The sequence below is a fragment of the Ovis canadensis genome, chromosome 2 (assembly GCF_042477335.2).
Source record: "Ovis canadensis isolate MfBH-ARS-UI-01 breed Bighorn chromosome 2, ARS-UI_OviCan_v2, whole genome shotgun sequence".
In the NCBI taxonomy this organism is placed as follows: Eukaryota; Metazoa; Chordata; class Mammalia; order Artiodactyla; family Bovidae; genus Ovis; species Ovis canadensis.
The window spans coordinates 62,573,361-62,590,272 of NC_091246.1; the positions used below are offsets into that span (position 1 = coordinate 62,573,361).

General features: G+C 38.3%; 1 protein-coding gene across 1 annotated transcript in view; it reads right to left on the reverse strand.

The window, feature by feature from the left end:
* Positions 1–12,380, reverse strand: part of RORB (RAR related orphan receptor B) — a 58,447-nt gene extending 46,067 nt beyond the window's left edge. The window contains exons 1-2 of the mRNA XM_069573714.1: positions 12,299–12,380; positions 5,484–5,704 (exon numbers count right to left, since the gene is read on the reverse strand). Coding sequence (XP_069429815.1) covers positions 5,484–5,704; positions 12,299–12,380 — 303 coding nt within the window. The remainder of the gene's footprint in view (positions 1–5,483; positions 5,705–12,298) is intronic.
* Between the last annotated feature and the right edge of the window lie 4,532 nt (positions 12,381–16,912).

The window sequence follows — 16,912 nt, forward strand, 5'->3', positions numbered from 1 at the left end:
TGCGTGCTCAGTTGTGTCTGACTCTGTGATTCTATGGAACATAGCCCACCAGGCTCCTCTGTTCATGGGATTCTTCAAGGCAAGAATACTGAACTGGGTTGCCATGCCCTCCTTCGGGGGATCTTCCTGCCTCAGGAATTGAACACATGTCTCTTAGGCTCCTGCACTGGCAGGCAGGTTCTTTACCACTAGCACCACCTGGGACAATAACACAGGCTTATGTCAAGGCTGTGTGAGTGAGGAACTTGGGGTACTGAGGACTGTGGGTTCAACAGGTGCCACTACCTTCCCAGTTTTTCAGATGCTTTTTCATCCATTTCAAAATGTTTGTATTTGGCCCGAATGTATCTGGAAGGTTGTATTTCTAACCAATGATGCACATTAGAGTCAGCTACATCTTTTGAATAAAGGAAATTTGGTTCATAAACTGCCAATTAAAAAAATAAACAATAAGTAAAAACTGAATGAATGCCCTCTGCTTGATCTTGTTACTGAGTCCAAGCTCTCTCCGCTTGCAGCAAGATAGGCCAATAAACCCAGGAGACGAGGTGTTGAGGCAAGTAATACAACTTTATTTGGAAAGCCAGCTAACAGAGAAGATGGCAGAGTAGCATCTCAAAATAACCATCTTGTTGGGCCTGGATGCCAGATTCTTTTATGGATCAGAGATGCGGGGAGGTGAGGAAACAAAGTAAGAAGACAATTTAATTCTTGCAACTATCTCTTAGAATGGCAAGTCTCAGACAGGCGGATGTGTTAGTTTCACTTCCTTACAGTCATTTCTTGGGTGGTGTAAAATGGAATATCTCCTGTCATATCAATAAACAAACATACCACAGCTATCTGTGATTCTGGTCCCCCAAATGTGAGTTTCTGAGCCAAGCCACATTGGGGGCCATTTCCCACACAAAGTACTCAAGACTGTCCCAGTGTGTCACAGGTGGGCAGGGTCAGGCTATCTTCCTGTGAGTCAGACGAAGGTACCCTAGCCCAGGGGTGGAGGGTGTTGGTGAGGAGGGGCATGTCTCCCCGAGGCAGGCCATTATGTATGCCTCTAATAACAAAAGGGGCAAAATAAATGCTCACGCCACAGAGGTAGACCCAGCATGGATCAAAATTAACCCATTCCCGTTACTGTCTGAGACTATAGTGATGCAGGAGGTACTCAAGCAAGTAAGTTTAGGGCTTTCTGGTGCAAAATGAACTGCCTTGGGCCATACAGCACCCTTATAAATAAATCCACAGCTGAGTTTATTTATTTATTTATTTTGTCTAATTCTTTGGCTACAACCCATATTAGTTATCTTAGCAAAAATCCTAAATAAACATTTTCTCCAGAGATATGAAAGTTTCCTTCACCCTTTCGTTTACCTATTTAATGTTTTCCTCATCACTCCTTGCTCTTGAATTGCAAACCAGCAAAGGTGCAAAGTGCTACAAACAGATTTACCAAGACAAATGTTAAGAAAAGATAACCTGTAGTATTGTCTCTTGGCAGCAGGAAGCCTAGAAAATGTTCAGGAGGGCTGACCAATGCCCACGATGCCCATCTTGCTGAGAGGTCTGGAAGTGGACACCTGACTTATCTCAAACAGCTTCCATGTTTCCTCAAGTATCAATGGGAGGATAGAGCAGGGCTGGGACTAGGGTGAGGTTGGTGAGGCAACCATCTTGATCCCATATTTAAGGGTTGCCAAAAGATGTGGCACTCAGAATAAATATTTTAACACTGATTTTAAATGTTAAGGATCAACATTAATGCACACCCCTCAAAAATTTAAATAAAAGCAGAATTAAAATGACCGATTTTCCTTTTGTCTTGGGCTTCCATATGGCTTGGCAAAGCACTGCAACAGAGAGCTTGGCCAATCTTGTGAAAAACTCAGAAAACGAAGCATGGCCAAGTATCTCCTCTCTAAGGTTTTGTGTTTATAAGCCCCAAGCCATTCAACAACAAGGACTAATTTTGCCCCCATAGTTCCAAGCGTATTATTTATTTAATGGACCAGTGGTGGCAAAATAAGATATCCAACTGTCCAGTTTGAAAGAATTCACGGAGCCCTTAAACAAGAGATCACATCCAAGCCCCCAGGGATTGAAATGATGTACTTCATCTACCGTGAAAGCTGTCAGAAAGCATAACCTCAGTCCATTGGTCCTGATTAAAGATGACTTGGAATTTACATTTTACAAAAAAATTGTGCAGTTTTTATCTGTGGATACTCTAAGTGCCACTTAGCAAAGGAATTGACAGAAAAGGCTTTTTTTGAAGTCACAGCTACAGCCCTAATTTAAGGCCAATTTGACATTAATTGTAAGGCATTTCTTGCTTATCTGTTGCTCATTATTGCAAATGAGGTTTTTGGCATGAAAAGGAGATTTCGTTTTAAATTTTTATTGAATGAAAAGGAATCTGAATAAGTCCACACGCTGAAATGATGTTTTTTTAATGTGGGTTGCTTATGTTGACCTGAAAACAGGATTATGAAAATTCAGAGATTGATACTAAATGTGCTGACATTGATATCTTATTCTGAGGAGAATTTCTTGAGTTTGCTATTTGGAGAAAAAATGTTGCATATTTACAAATGTGGGTTTTTCCATGAAATAAAAAAATTTGTGTGATGTACAATGTCATTTTGACTAAAACCTCAGAATATGCTTCAAAATAACAACACAAGTTTTTTGAATCTGGGTTCCTTCTTTAAATAGAAGAGATGACAGGAACCTAAACACTCATTCTTGGCTATTGACCTGTTGGAATATATTTGTTAAGTAGTTCAATAGTTTAAAAATTACTGCTTAAAACTGTTTAGCTCCTTAGGAATACCACAGATTCATATTTTGAAATCAGACATTTTCTAAATCCAGCTGTAAACAATAAAACAAAACATTTCCACTTTGACAGTGGTCTAAAATCACCATCACCATGATGGTGGTGTTAGTTACTCAGTTCTGTCTGACTCTTTGGGACCCCATAGACTGTGTCCTATCAGGCTCCTCTGTTCATGGAATTCTCCAGGCAAGAATACTGGAGTGGGTTGCCACTCTCTTCTCTAGGGCATCTTCCCAATCCAGGGATTGAACCTGGGTCTCTGGTATTGCAGGCAGATTCTTTACCATCTGAGTCACCAGGGAAGTCCCTTTTTTCCCCCCCATGGATAGTGTATAAACTAGACCAGAGCTCTTAAAATTGTATAATAAACCAACACAGTGGGAGTGAGGGTGATTTCACTGGAGAGGGGTCTGATTGCTGAGGAGTGAAAGAGGAGAGTGAAAAAGCAGGCTTAAAGCTCAACATTCAGAAAACAAAGATCATGGCATCTGGTCCCATCACTTCATGGGAAATAGATGGGGAAACAGTGGAAGCAGTGTCAGACTTTATTTTTGGGGGCTCCAAAATCACTGTAGATGGTGACTGCAGCCATAAAATTAAAAGACACTTACTCCTTGGAAGAAAAATTATGACCAACCTAGATAGTATATTCAAAAGCAGAGACATTACTTTGCCGACTAAGGTCCGTCTAGTCAAGGCTGTGTTTTTTCCAGTGGTCATGTATGGATGTGAGAGTTGAACTGTGAAGAAGGCTGAGTGCTGAAGAATTGATGCTTTTGAAGTGTGGTGTTGGAGAAGACTCTTGAGAGTCCCTTGGACTGCAAGGAGATCCAATCAGTCCATTCTGAAGGAGATCAGCCCTAGGATTTCTTTGGAAGGAATGATGCTGAAGCTGAAACTCCAGTACTTTGGCCACCTCATGCGAAGAGTTGGCTCATTGGAAAAGATTCTGATGCTGGGAGGGATTAGGGGCAGGAGGAGAAGGGGACGACAGAGGATGAGATGGCTGTATGGCATCACTGACTCGATGGACATGAGTCTGAGTGAACTCTGGGAGTTGGTGATGGACAGGGAGGCCTGGCGTGCTGCGATTCATGGGGTCTCAGAGAGTCGGACACGACTGAGTGACTGAACTGAACTGATGAAGAAAATTGGCTATCTGCTTGGAGGAAGTAATGACTTATTCTAAGAGAGTAAAATAAATTGCTGATCTGTAATTTTGCTTTACTGTTTCATGAGATCAGTTGAGGCACATTAAGGTAGACAGCATGCAATTCTGAATTATAGGTCTGCAGAAGAACAGAATACAAGGCACATCTCATGATGTTCAAACATGGATTACTGCTTATCACCTCTAAAGCAGGTTGGTATGTTGCTGCGTTAGTACATTTGTGTTATTATTCCCCCTCTGCATTCCCTCTCCTGACTTTATTTTCATTTATTCCTTTTTTTTTTTCCCTTTCCTCCCAGTTTCAATTCCAGGAATTATATTTCTTCGAGACTGTTATGAAGATACTGCCAGTTTTTCATATAGCATGACGATCTGAGTTTCAGTACATTTTGTTTCATTTATATCTGAACGTCTTACAAGATTAAGGGTGGTTCTTAGAATCTGTGATTGTGCCGCATCGCCTTCATTCTACTGACCTTAAATTAATGATTCACTCAACTTGCATCATGGATCAAAAAAATAATTGCTTTTGCCAATAACTTTGCCGGTCTATCAATTTCTCTTCCTGGACTATAGCTTCTTTTCATTTGTTCTGGTTACACAGTGCCCTTTAAAATTAGTTGTAGAACTGTTTTCATTTCCCCTTGATATTTAGTCTCTCATCTTTCCTACCTTCTAAGGATTGAATTTAAACATTTACTCTTAAGTTTCAAATTTCTCTTATTTAGGATTAGTCTATGTTAACTGCTATTCATCCAGTTTTAAGATTTTAAAAATCAACTTGCTTATAGGAATTGGAAGAATTAGTTGGATTTGTCGTGGAGGGGAACACTGGACTGAGAATGAAAAAAAAAACAAACATGTTTGTTTATGTTCTCTCATGAACTAGATCAGTGATATTGGCCATATGACATAATCTTGTTAATAACCCAGGACCTTTTTGATGAAATTGAGGCAGATTATTTTTAACTGACAAGAGGTTATCTGCTCCACTTTTAAGATTTCATACTTCTAGTTTTTTTTTTCTTCTGAAATATGAGAATAAAGGATAGTCACAAGCATATTGCAAATGTTACCTTGACTTCTTTCTCAAGCAGATAAATAAATACAGGCCCATTAACTTATAATCTTTATTTTAAACTTTAATGTTGATATAAATGTGGTGGAGTTTACTGGACACAAGACTGTTAATACAGCACATCAGTATTTATATTTTGGTAAATGTGAATAACTGAGGCTTTTAAATAGCAATCCACTTCTAAGCAGCTCCTGATGAGTTAGACAATGGCAAAAAGGTGAAAGGCCAAATAACAGAAATTAACCCACCCACCACCAAGCAAGAATTCCTGAGTGTCAGCAGCAGGATAAGAATCCTTTAGCAGGCCTTTCAAAAGTTGTCACCTCTTGCATTGTGAAGCACACAGATGCCTGAGGCCAACACAGACGCTGTCAGCTGTGCCTTGTTAATGCCCGTACCTTGCAGCCTTCACACGTGATGACTCCGTAGTGGATCCCAGAGGACTTATCGCCACAAATTTTGCATGGTATCACTTCAATTTGTGCTGAAAGGGGAAAACAGACAGTTTTGAGCTTACAGAGTCGTCTTCCTTTCACCCTCCCATCTCCCTCCTCACTTCTGCCGTGACTCAGTGTTGAAGACTCAGTGTTTCGGGGCGCGGGGAGGGGGGCGGGGGGTGCTGTAGGGTCATCTATTCTATCTGAATGGCTTCCCTAAGCTTCTTCTAAGTAACCTGGTGGTGGTCAGTCCTTCAGTTGTATCTGGCTCTGTGACCTCATGGACTGTAGCCTGCCAGGCTCCTCTGTCCAAGGGATTCTCCAAGTAAGAATACTTAAGTGGGTTGCTATTTCCTCCTCCAGGGAATCTTTCCGACTCATGGATCTAACCTGTGTCTACTGCGTCTCCTGTATTCGGCAGAGGGATTCTCTATCACTGAGGCATTTGGGAATCCCTTTCTAGATAAAGGGCATCCATTTACCATTGTTTGTTTTGTTTTCCTTAACCTAGAAAATGTAACCAGGGACTAGAAGTTTTCTAAACTTTTGGTTTCATTGTTTTTTCCTTTTCGAACTTCATATAGTGTGACTTAAAAATCTCTTGAACCTGTGGTTTTGGTTTTCTTTTTGTACTTCAGACTTTAAGTCACTGAGAATGATCACATTACCTTTTTCAATGATACTTTAAATGAGTAAATAAAGCAAAACTGGAAGGGGTAGAGGTAATTTCATATACTAAATGGCTGGAGGTTTACTTGTGAAAATGCCAACGAATAATCTGTCCAATATTTATTGAGTATCTATATATCCACTAAAATAATAAAGGCTGTTGACATAAGATATACTAATGACACCAATTATCTAATCAATAAACCAAATATAATACATGGAGATATCAAGGAAAAAATGATAAAGCATATGGGTACATGCTAAGTCACTTCAGTTGTGTCTGACTCTTTGTGACCACCAGGCTCCTTTGTCCATGGGATTCTCCAGGCAAGAATACTGGATCGAGAATACAAGAATACTGCCATGCCCTCCTGCAGGGGATCTTCCTGACTCAGTGATCAAACCAGAGTCTCTCAGTCTCCTGCACTGGCAGGCAGGTTCTTTACCACTAGCGCCACCTGGGAAGCCCAAAGCATGTGGGTACTATCACTTCAATAGGACTGAAACAATTTCACTGGAGATAAAGATATTTTGATTTTGAAAACTGTGTAGAAGGTGTGAAGCAAAAGGTATGTCTGCAAGCAGGGGGGAATTGAGATGGCCCCGAATGATTGTGGCTGGTGGTCACTGAGACAAGTAACTTGGCTTTAATGGAAACTTAGGTCATAAAACTGGATAGAGGGAGTGATATCAGATTATAAAGTTCCTGGGGATCAGGCAGAAGAATTTTCACCTGACATCACTGGCTATAAGGAATCAAAGACGTGAATGAAGAAATGGCTAAAGTGGTGGTTTGGTTACTTTAGAAAGATAAGTTTGGCAGGCTGACCAGAAACAAATGGAAGACAATTAAAATTCCCAACCTGGGTGTCAGGAGCTGAAAGCGTGAATTACCTCAGAAGCAGGATAAAGGCAGAAGCAGCAGCAAATAGAAAGATGCTCAATGGAAGAACTGAGAAGGTAAATGAAAGAGGCGGAAACTGATGAAGAATCAAAGGTGACTTGTAGCTTCCTAGCCTTCAGTGTAGGACTAAATGATAGACTTGACATAACTGGGCGGTTGGTAAGGCAATTCCTCTGTGGAGTATGGTAGGGCGTAGGACTTCCATTTTTCATGTGTGCAGTTTAGTGTCATGCCTTACAGAACACGTATAGAACCTCTTAGAAAGATGATTTAAGTCATCATCTTTGAGGTTATGGATGAATCCCTGATATAAACTTTATTTAGAATGTAGTAGTTCCCATGTCTCTGATAGTATTCTCAGTGTTGTTAAAATTATACACACTAGGAAGATCTGCTATTCCCACTCCCAATTTAAAATAATTATGCAAAATATGCTTCAAAATGCTTTATACATCAATCTGCCACTTGGATGCTTTCATGCAGTTTCTCACCCTTGAATATGCAAAACAAATATGCAATGACATAACCCTCTTTTTCTTACCATTCTACTTTAAAAAATAATGTAGCTTTAAGTATTAAAAAAATAACTTAGCTTTATGGATGCACAGTAAATTTTTTAGATTGTTTCACAATAAGTTCAAATCATCTTTATAAGCAAAAAATTCAGTGTTATGTCTCTATTTTTCAGATAAGAATACTGAGGATTCAGGTCATTAATGATGTTCTTAAGGTGACTTGGGAAAAAACACGGAAATTAGCTGATTGTCCTGATAGTTCATTCAGTAACCCTTTCACTGCCTCCCACAAAGATAAAATACAAATGCAATTTTGAATTCCTATATTATTCAAATGTAGCAGTTAAAGAGATAAAAATAAAAATATCAGGAGACAAATCCAAAGAAAAAAACTTACTCGACTAAGTATTTCTATCTCTTTCTCTTCTTATATATGAACTAGTATTTGTTTTCAAAATTTTGTGACATGAAAAAAATGTGATATTTTATATCACTCTGCTCTGTTCTGTTCCCCTGGATTCCAGTCCCTAATCTGTTAATGATTGGACCAAGGGGGAAAAAAAAAACTCTGATCTCATTTTCTGGTTTAGAAAGTTTAGCTGACAAACTTCATAGATTTGTGAGGATTAAATGAGTTATTTTTACCTTGTAAATAATAAAGAGCTACAAAATGTCAGTCTTAATCATCACAATCAAAAACGTCATCATTAGCTGGTATTACTGATGCTTTTGAACAAAAAATATAAGACACATTCCTTTATTAAAAATCTTACCATTAAAAAGCCCAAATGAATGACGCTGTAAGTTATTTGTACTTTTTTTTCTTTTGAGTAACATTTCTAACTGTGGATTTTTTTCAGTGATTGCAAAACTGACTAAAAATGCCAGGTATCCATTGTACAGTTGTTAGGCTTATATGATATTAAGTCAGAGGCACTCTTTGCATAAATTACTCCCCAGGGAGTAACTTACACGTGGGGAGAATCTGCTTCAATAAGTTCTTAATTATAAAATGATCTAACTCTAAAGGAAATGAAAATAGAGGTAATTTGCCCCCTGGGGTGAGAGAAGATGTTTTGGAAAGCCACAAAGGTTATCTTATACAACTTCGGAAATACAAATGGGATAAGGAATGATTCAATAGAGCATCTGCATATTTATACATATTTATAATTCTAGCTCAACATGTAATCCTGAAGAACCATAAACATTTCAATGGTATTTTTAAAGAGAAAGAAGTCCCTGAAAAGTGTATTTGTGTAAGGCTGTATGTGGGAAGGGAGTTACCAGTTTGGAACACCTATGACCATTTTTATCTACTATGATATAATAGATTGTCTGAGGTTTTTATAGGTGAAGGTGAATTTCAATAATTTAAAGCATGAATCATTTTCCTTTTCTCTCATTTAAAATACACTGCTTTGGAGCTACAGCTTCATAGTTCACACTATGTATTTTATAAAACACATCTCCATGGCAGGGTATTTCAGACACTGCTGCTGCTGCTGCTGCTAAGTCACTTCGGTTGTGTCCGACTCTGTGTGACCCCACAGATGGCAGCTAGTAGGACAACATATCAGATCATTGCTTCAGTGTTTGCCATTTCTAAATGTCTTGCTGTTATACTTGCCATCATTTGCTGTGTGACTGTCTTGCAGTGGCTGCAGATCTAATGACAAATTATTTATCATGGTTTCAAGATGGATATCTAGGGAGGATTTGGTGGCCTGGACCTCACTAACTGTGACAATGAAGCTGATAGGCAGAGACTGAGGAGCAAGTTCACTTCCATACTTTGGCTGGATTTCCAGATTAATTCAACAGTAGCTTCTGAGAGACAAATTTAGAGGAGTTGAAATGCCCTGAGAGATGGCTTGAGACATGCCCATTTATCAGGTTTTCAATTTCTTATATTGTCCTTTCACTTACATTTTTCTATGGTAAAGCTTTGCAGAGACTAGAGTTAATTTTTATTTACCAATTAAACTTTTTCTTTATAAAAGTGATCCTATATCTTTTCTTTGGAAATGATATTCTTATAGTGCAAAAGAATGTCACAAATAATTTTATGTTTTACTTCATATTAGAATAATTTATGATGTACAACTAGCTTAATATCTCCTGAGTTGGTAGGCAAACCTTATTCAACAATTGAGTAGTAATCCAAATTTGTCTCCCTTTTTGAAGATGGCAGTTCTCACCCTGGCATACTCCTGAGGGTCCTTCCTAGGGACCCTTACAAAACATCACTCAAAGTCACCATGCTTTTCATTCTTCCTGCTTCTCAAAATGTACATATCTTTAGTTCTCCTTCAGAAGCCCCTGCTGTAATACCAGGTATTAAGGTTAAATAAACTAATCCAGGCTAATGAATTAACTAGAAAAATGAATTACTTTAATCCATCAAAATACCTTAACTGTTAAAAGCATCCATCAGGAATCATAGTGATAATGGGCCTTTTAGGTACTCTCTGTTTGGAGGAAACATTTTTTACTGTGTGTACTCCTGCGTCATTTCCTTTCTACCATGCCAGCTCTTATACTTCAACCCAGCCATTTTTATATTCTGGGCATTTAAAATCCATTGAGGACAGAGTCCAGGTCATACTTCTTTTTAAATATTTTCTATGGACCCTGAAAGAGAATTTTTCTTACTCTTTAAAGCAGTTAGTCCTAATTTTTTTTTTTTCAATACAACCAACAAATTTGACACTCCCTTTTATGAAAGAGGCTTTAAGTAATACTGATTTTCTGTATTTGGGATGAGGAGAAGAAATAAAAATCTAGCAAGATTGGAGTGGGTATGTATTTTGAAAAATGCCCCCAGGTGATTCTGATATGATAAAAGACTCCCATTGAGAATTAAATGAATCAAATTATTAACAAGGTATTCTTTGTATCACATAAACCATCTGCAAAGGAAGTAAAATCTTGGGATTAGGCCAGAATCTGAGAATACTAAGGAGTGACACGTAACTCTCTCTGTATTTTCTGGCTTTCATTTGGGGGCTATCCTTGCAGCATCTTTTGTTTTCTTAAGGGAAATAAGAATCATCTACCCAGGCTATGATAACTTGCATTCCTGGACACTAGGTTTGCCTGTCAGATCCTGGTTCCCAGAATTTTACAGTTATGCTAAAATTGGACAGTGCAGGAAGAACTCTTAATGCTTGAGTGAAGCCCAATTTGCATATGTAAAAATTTCCAAGAAAGATGACCATTTTGGTTAAAAATCTTTTTTGCAGATGGTCTCAGTAGCCCAAGTTGTATCTCCTACTTAAATTATATCTCATCTATCATTTGTGGCCAATCTGAATTAAAATCCCTGTTTGTACTCTTCTTCTCTCTCACTGGCAGATTAAGTATTTACCTCTAATAGGTACAAAACTTTCTACTATCAAATAGCAACAATCCCCAAAGATGAAGCTGGTATTCCTGAAATCTAGTTCCACTGTAACTTTATCAGAAAACAGCCTGAAGACTGGGGTGGGATGAAAGTGTAGAAAAATGAGACCCTCAGGAAAAGAGCAAAAGCCTTTGAGCTTTTGTCTTTGTATCATGCTATGTGGTGATTTGAAGAGATTCCTGATATTAGATCAGGTTTGTGTTCTCGTTTATCTCATCAGGGCACACAGCATCTTAATCCCAGCATCCTGCTAAAATACCAAATATAGTGCATAAAATTCAGTGTACTTTATTTTAGTTCCTACTGGAATGCCCTCACATCTATCAGTATTTGGGGTCCCTGAACCCTCAGTTCCATTCAGTTGACAGACAGCTTTTGAATGATCTAAAGATAACATTTATTTTTATATCACCGTATTTCTCTAAACTGTATATCACTGAAGCTAGAGTTAAAGAAACCTATCATATGATAATGGCAAAAAGTGATTTTTTTCAAAGGCATAATTTATAGGATTATCATGAAGGAAGTTGATTTATCTTTTGCATTTGAGCACTTATCCTTGAAGAGCTACTTGCCCTCAGACTCCCCAGAAGAGTGAAACGAGACAGAATGAGACCAACAAAGAATGAAGAAAGAAATTAGTATTATTATTAGTAGCGCTATTGATAAAAAGTTAAATATCCCCTTGGAAGCAAAGCAAATCACTTTTATAAGTCATAGTGGCTTCAATTAATTTCCATTAAGTACATCTTGTCCTGTCAAAGTTTTAATTATAATGAGCTAATGTGTGTGTAGGACCTGACATCATTCAGATTGAAAGCAGCTAATTGTGTCCAGCTATAAATATACAACTAAAGTGTCCCATGCCCACTCACAGTGGGGTCTGTAGACCAGTGGAAGGACCTGGACCATGTTAGAAATGCAGACTATCAAGACTTGCCCAGGCCAATGGCAACAGAATTTGCTTTGTAGCAAGCTTCCGGAACAGCATTCAAGTTTGGGAACAAATGTTCTATGATGTCCAGGTAACTACAGTTGTAGGTACTATGAGAACTGATAGAAATTTTAATTTCCCTGACACTATGGGAAATGAAAAACTACACAGGATTCTGGGAAAGCAGATTCTGCTATTGTCTTTTAGGCATTTCTCTTTTGTTCAAAAGGCAGTAGGACAATTGAAGGATTAGTTACAAAAAACACTGGTCATTAATTGACAAGGCAGAAGAAAGGAAGCCAGTGAATGTGTATTCCCAGAATCATCCTGCATTACTGTAATGCATACCCAGTGTTCGCTTTTCAGGTTCTTGTGCAGATTCAGTGACTGTCAGCTGTGCCTGCATCTTTTGCATATTGCACCACTGCATGGTAGTGTGTTCTTGCTCTACTGTGGACTTGCTGTTAGTTGCACTGGCTGCTAGCTCACTCTCCCAACACTCAGTTCAAAAATGTCTAGCCTGAGAAGATTAAACAACAGTTTTTTCTATTTTAAAAATTGAATCACACCAAGTTTGCTTCTTTTGTGAAAGGTAAGAGGGTCAAGCTACGTTTGAAACAGAAATGAACTCATTTTAGCTACCCATGGTAATTCTGGGAATAAACCATTTGAAAAGCTGCCCCATCTCATGAAGGCAGATTAGTTAACACAGAGTTCAACAGTCATAATGGATACTCATCACATTCCTCTCCTCTATCATAATGCTGTCTTGAGACCTGCTACTCAAAGTGCGGTCCCTGAAGAACAGCGATGTGGCATTGCCTGAGTGCTTGATAGAAATGCGGGCACATAGGTCCTACTTCAGACCAATATAATCAGGATCTACACTTAAAAGTATTACTGTGATGCATATGCACAGCACAGCTTGAGAAATTCTGAAAGAGAGAAAAGAAAGACATTCTACAATTTAACTCTCAGGGTGCCTGTCTCCTAAGCTCCAATTCTCTGTGAAGAGAAATTTATACAAGAAAAAAAAGGCATGTTATCTGTTTTGATAGCTGTTCTCCATTTATAAAGAGAATAAAATAGCATTTTGCTTCAGTGAAAAACTTTGTCTGTCTTCAGTTCCTTAATTTTTTCTGAGCCCTTTTCTCTAGTCCCTGTTTAACTGAAAACTTCAATAGCAAGTTCAGGTTTATGTAGAACCAGCTTCACTGATGGATGGCAAGACGGAGAAATTCCACACACCAGGTCACATGGATGATTCAGAGTGACCAGGCAGAGTTCACTCCCTGGAGAAACATTCAAAAAAGAGCAAAAAATTCTCCTTTCAGAAGATGAAAAGATACAACTTTTCTATGTTAAAAATCTAATTGCATTAAGAGAATGAAGAGAAGTCACAGACTAAGACAAAATACTGTAAAATGCATATGTGATTAAAGACTGGTATGCAAAATATTCAAAGAGCTCTTAAACCTAAAAAATTGGGCAAAAGATCAAAACTGACATCTCACCAAAGAAAGATGCTCAATATTATTGTATCGGCCACTCAGCTGTGTCCTACTCTTTGCAACCTCATGGACTCTAGCCTGCTAGGCTCCTCTATCTATGAAATTCTCCAGGCAAGAAGACTGGGGTGGGTTGCCACTTTCCTACTCCTGGGGATCTTCCTGACCCAGGGATTGAACGTGGGTCTCCTGCATTGCAGGCAGATTCTTTACCATCTGAGCCACCAGGGAAGCCCATCACATGTTATTGGGAAATTACAAATTAATATTTTAATATTAATTAGTTAATATGAATAGTGAGATGCCACTACACAGTTAGAATGACTGAAATCTAAAAAAAAAAAAAATATGACATTACCAAATGCCGGCAAGGATGCAGAACAAAGGGAACTTGTTGCTGGTGGGAAAGCAAAATGGTACAGCCACTTCGGAAGACGGGTTGGCAGTTTCTTACACAGCCACATGATGTTACCATATGACTTGGCAATTCCTCTGCCAGGTATTTACAAGTGAGTTGAAAACTTACGTCCACACAAAAACCTGCAACTGGATGTTTATGGCGACTTTATTCATAATTACCCCAAACTGGAAACAAACAAGATATCCTTCAATAAGTGAGTGGATAAACCCACTATGGTACATCCAGACAATGAAATATTATTTGGTGCTGGAAGGAAATGGGCTATCAAGCTATGAAAAGATAAGGAGAAACCTTATATGCATATTGCTAAGTGAAAGAAAGTCTGAATAGGCTACTTACTATATGACAGTCTGGAAAAGGCAAAACTCTAGAGACAGCAAAACAAACAAACAAACAAACAAACAACAACAGCAGTTATCCCAGCTTTGGAAGATAAAGAGGTGAAACACAGAGAAGTGTTAGGGTGGTGATAGTGTTCTATGGGATACTGTAATGATGGATACATGTCTATGCATTTGTTGAAACTCATAGAAACCCACAGAACAGTACAACACGAAGAATAAGCCTTTATGTAAACTATGGACATAGTTAATAACAAGTCAGTATTGGTTGACTAATTAATTGGTTCATTAATATATCACACTAATGCAAGCTATTAGTAATGGAGGAAATTGTATATGAGGGTGGGTAGACTTCTGCTCAATTATTCTGTAAATCTAAAACTGCACTAAAAATTCTAGTAAATATTAAAAATAATTGAATTACTGAAAAGTGCTTCTTTTTATAGAGGTAGTGAGAATTGTCTGAGACAGCCCAGCAAAGGCAATTCAGCAAACATTTGTTTTAGGTCACAGGTATATGCAAACCAGCTTCCCTAGTGGCTCAGAAGGTAAAGCATTTGCCTGCAATGCAGGTAGACCTGGGTTCGATCCCTGGGTCAGGAAGATCCTCTGGAGAAGGAAATGGCAACCCACTCTAGTACCTTTGCCCGGAAAATCTCATGGACGGAGGAGCCAGTAGGCTACAGTCCATGGGGTCGCAAAGAGTCGGACACAACTGAGCGACTTCACTTATATGCAAACCAACTTTCTATCTTCAAAGTGAGTACAATGATTGTATAGCCGCACACAGGTCTACATGACCTCAACACAGGGCAGACTAAGATGAATGCTTAAATAAACCTGGAAGAAGAAATACATTAGTTTCAAGTAGAGAAAACTGGCAAGATTTGGTGGATGAGGTGGCTTTTGAGCCAGGTCTTAGAAAGAGAGCAGGGTAGTTAATGGAGTTAAATGAAAAATAAATAGCTGCAGAATTCTTTTAGGATTACCAAATAATTATGCTTTTATCTGTAGGCACATATGTCAGGTTGAGTCATATAAGTTTGCCACCCTTTTGTGCAAGGAGATAGGCAACACTGCCAGTTCCATGTGATTCAACCCAGATTTACTGTTCCGTGTGCTCTAAGATGTGGTTCCTATACTACGTTCTTTTCAAGAATATTTGATAAGGCTAATTAAAAGGGATGTATTAGAGAAATATAAAAATAAAGCCACTAAATTATATATTTGAAGGTAGGATTTTCCTGTCAGTCCAGTGGTTAAGACTCTGAATTTCCCATGCAGGGGATGCAGGGAACTAAGGTCCCACATGCTGTATGACACAGCCAAAAATAAAATAAATAAGTAAACATAAAAAATACACATATATATTTGAAGGTAAGGGATTCAAATTTTGAAAAAACAACACTAATTAAACACATACACAGATACAGACACTCACACATCCCCAAAAAACCCCAAGCAACTGAAAGTGCACAATGGGGTGGAAGGAACATGATACTAGTTTCTCACTCTTTCCATTGATAGAAACGTTGAAGACCATTCCTGAAGTTCTCAAAACTTTTGCAGAGAATTCAAAAATAAGAAAAACATGTTTCTTTCTGCATAATGGTAAAGACTAAATCCCTTGAAGTGTTATAAAAACAAAAGACAAGGCAGGACTACAGAGGAAAAGATGAAGACAAAGTCTAAAATACAGTGACCAAAACCCAATTCAATGCCTTTGTTCTTGAAAACAGAAAACTTTGAAATAAATGTGGCATCTCATCGTGTCTCTCATGAGATACCTGCGTGGATTATTGTCCTACACGAGGATGATGTCCACATAAGATCAGAATGTTGGCATCATAGTAACATTCTCCTTACTAGTGTAATAAAAGCTTGATTTAATTGGCACACAATGTCCTACAATTTGCTTGGATAGTCAAAAACTGAACAGTAGTATAATTTATCCCTCTTTCATATTTACAGACACTTCTGTTTTTTTAGATGGCTCAGTGGGTAAAGAATCTGCCTGCAATGCAGGAGACTAGAGAGCTTAATATTTGGGTCAGGAAGATCCTCTGGAGGAAGAAATGGCAACCCACTCCAGTATTCTCGCTTGAGAAATCCTGTGAACAGAGGAGTCTGGCGGGCTACAGTCCATAGGGTCACAAAGATTCAGGCACACCTGAGCAACTAAACACACACACACAATCTGTTTTTCAAACATACCTTTAGCCATAAATACAGCAAATAATTACATAAACAAAGTTTAGACCATAGGTGAGATATTTACACCAGTTTTGTGTGTGTTGGTGTGGGGGAGAAGAGGATGAGATGGATGAAGAAAAATTACTACCAGTAGCCCCAAAGACTTCCTTTCCCATCACAGGATTGATGTAGGGGAAAATTTGTATGAATGGGCAGTCCAACATGTCATGAGGGATTTTTCACTTAAGGGAGGACACTTGGACGTCAGTGATCATTAATCCTATAAGAGCTAAGATTTTAGGAACTCATTTTTTGGATTAACTGCAAGAGCTTTGATTTTGTTTTTAACATAGATAATGCTACAAAAGAAAAATATATTGTAAGTTTCTGCACTGAGATTACATAAACATCATTTATGTTCTAGCAAACTTGCAATTAGGCCTGTATTGTTTCTGAATTGAATCTTAAAAAAATATATAGTATTGAAAAGACAACCTGA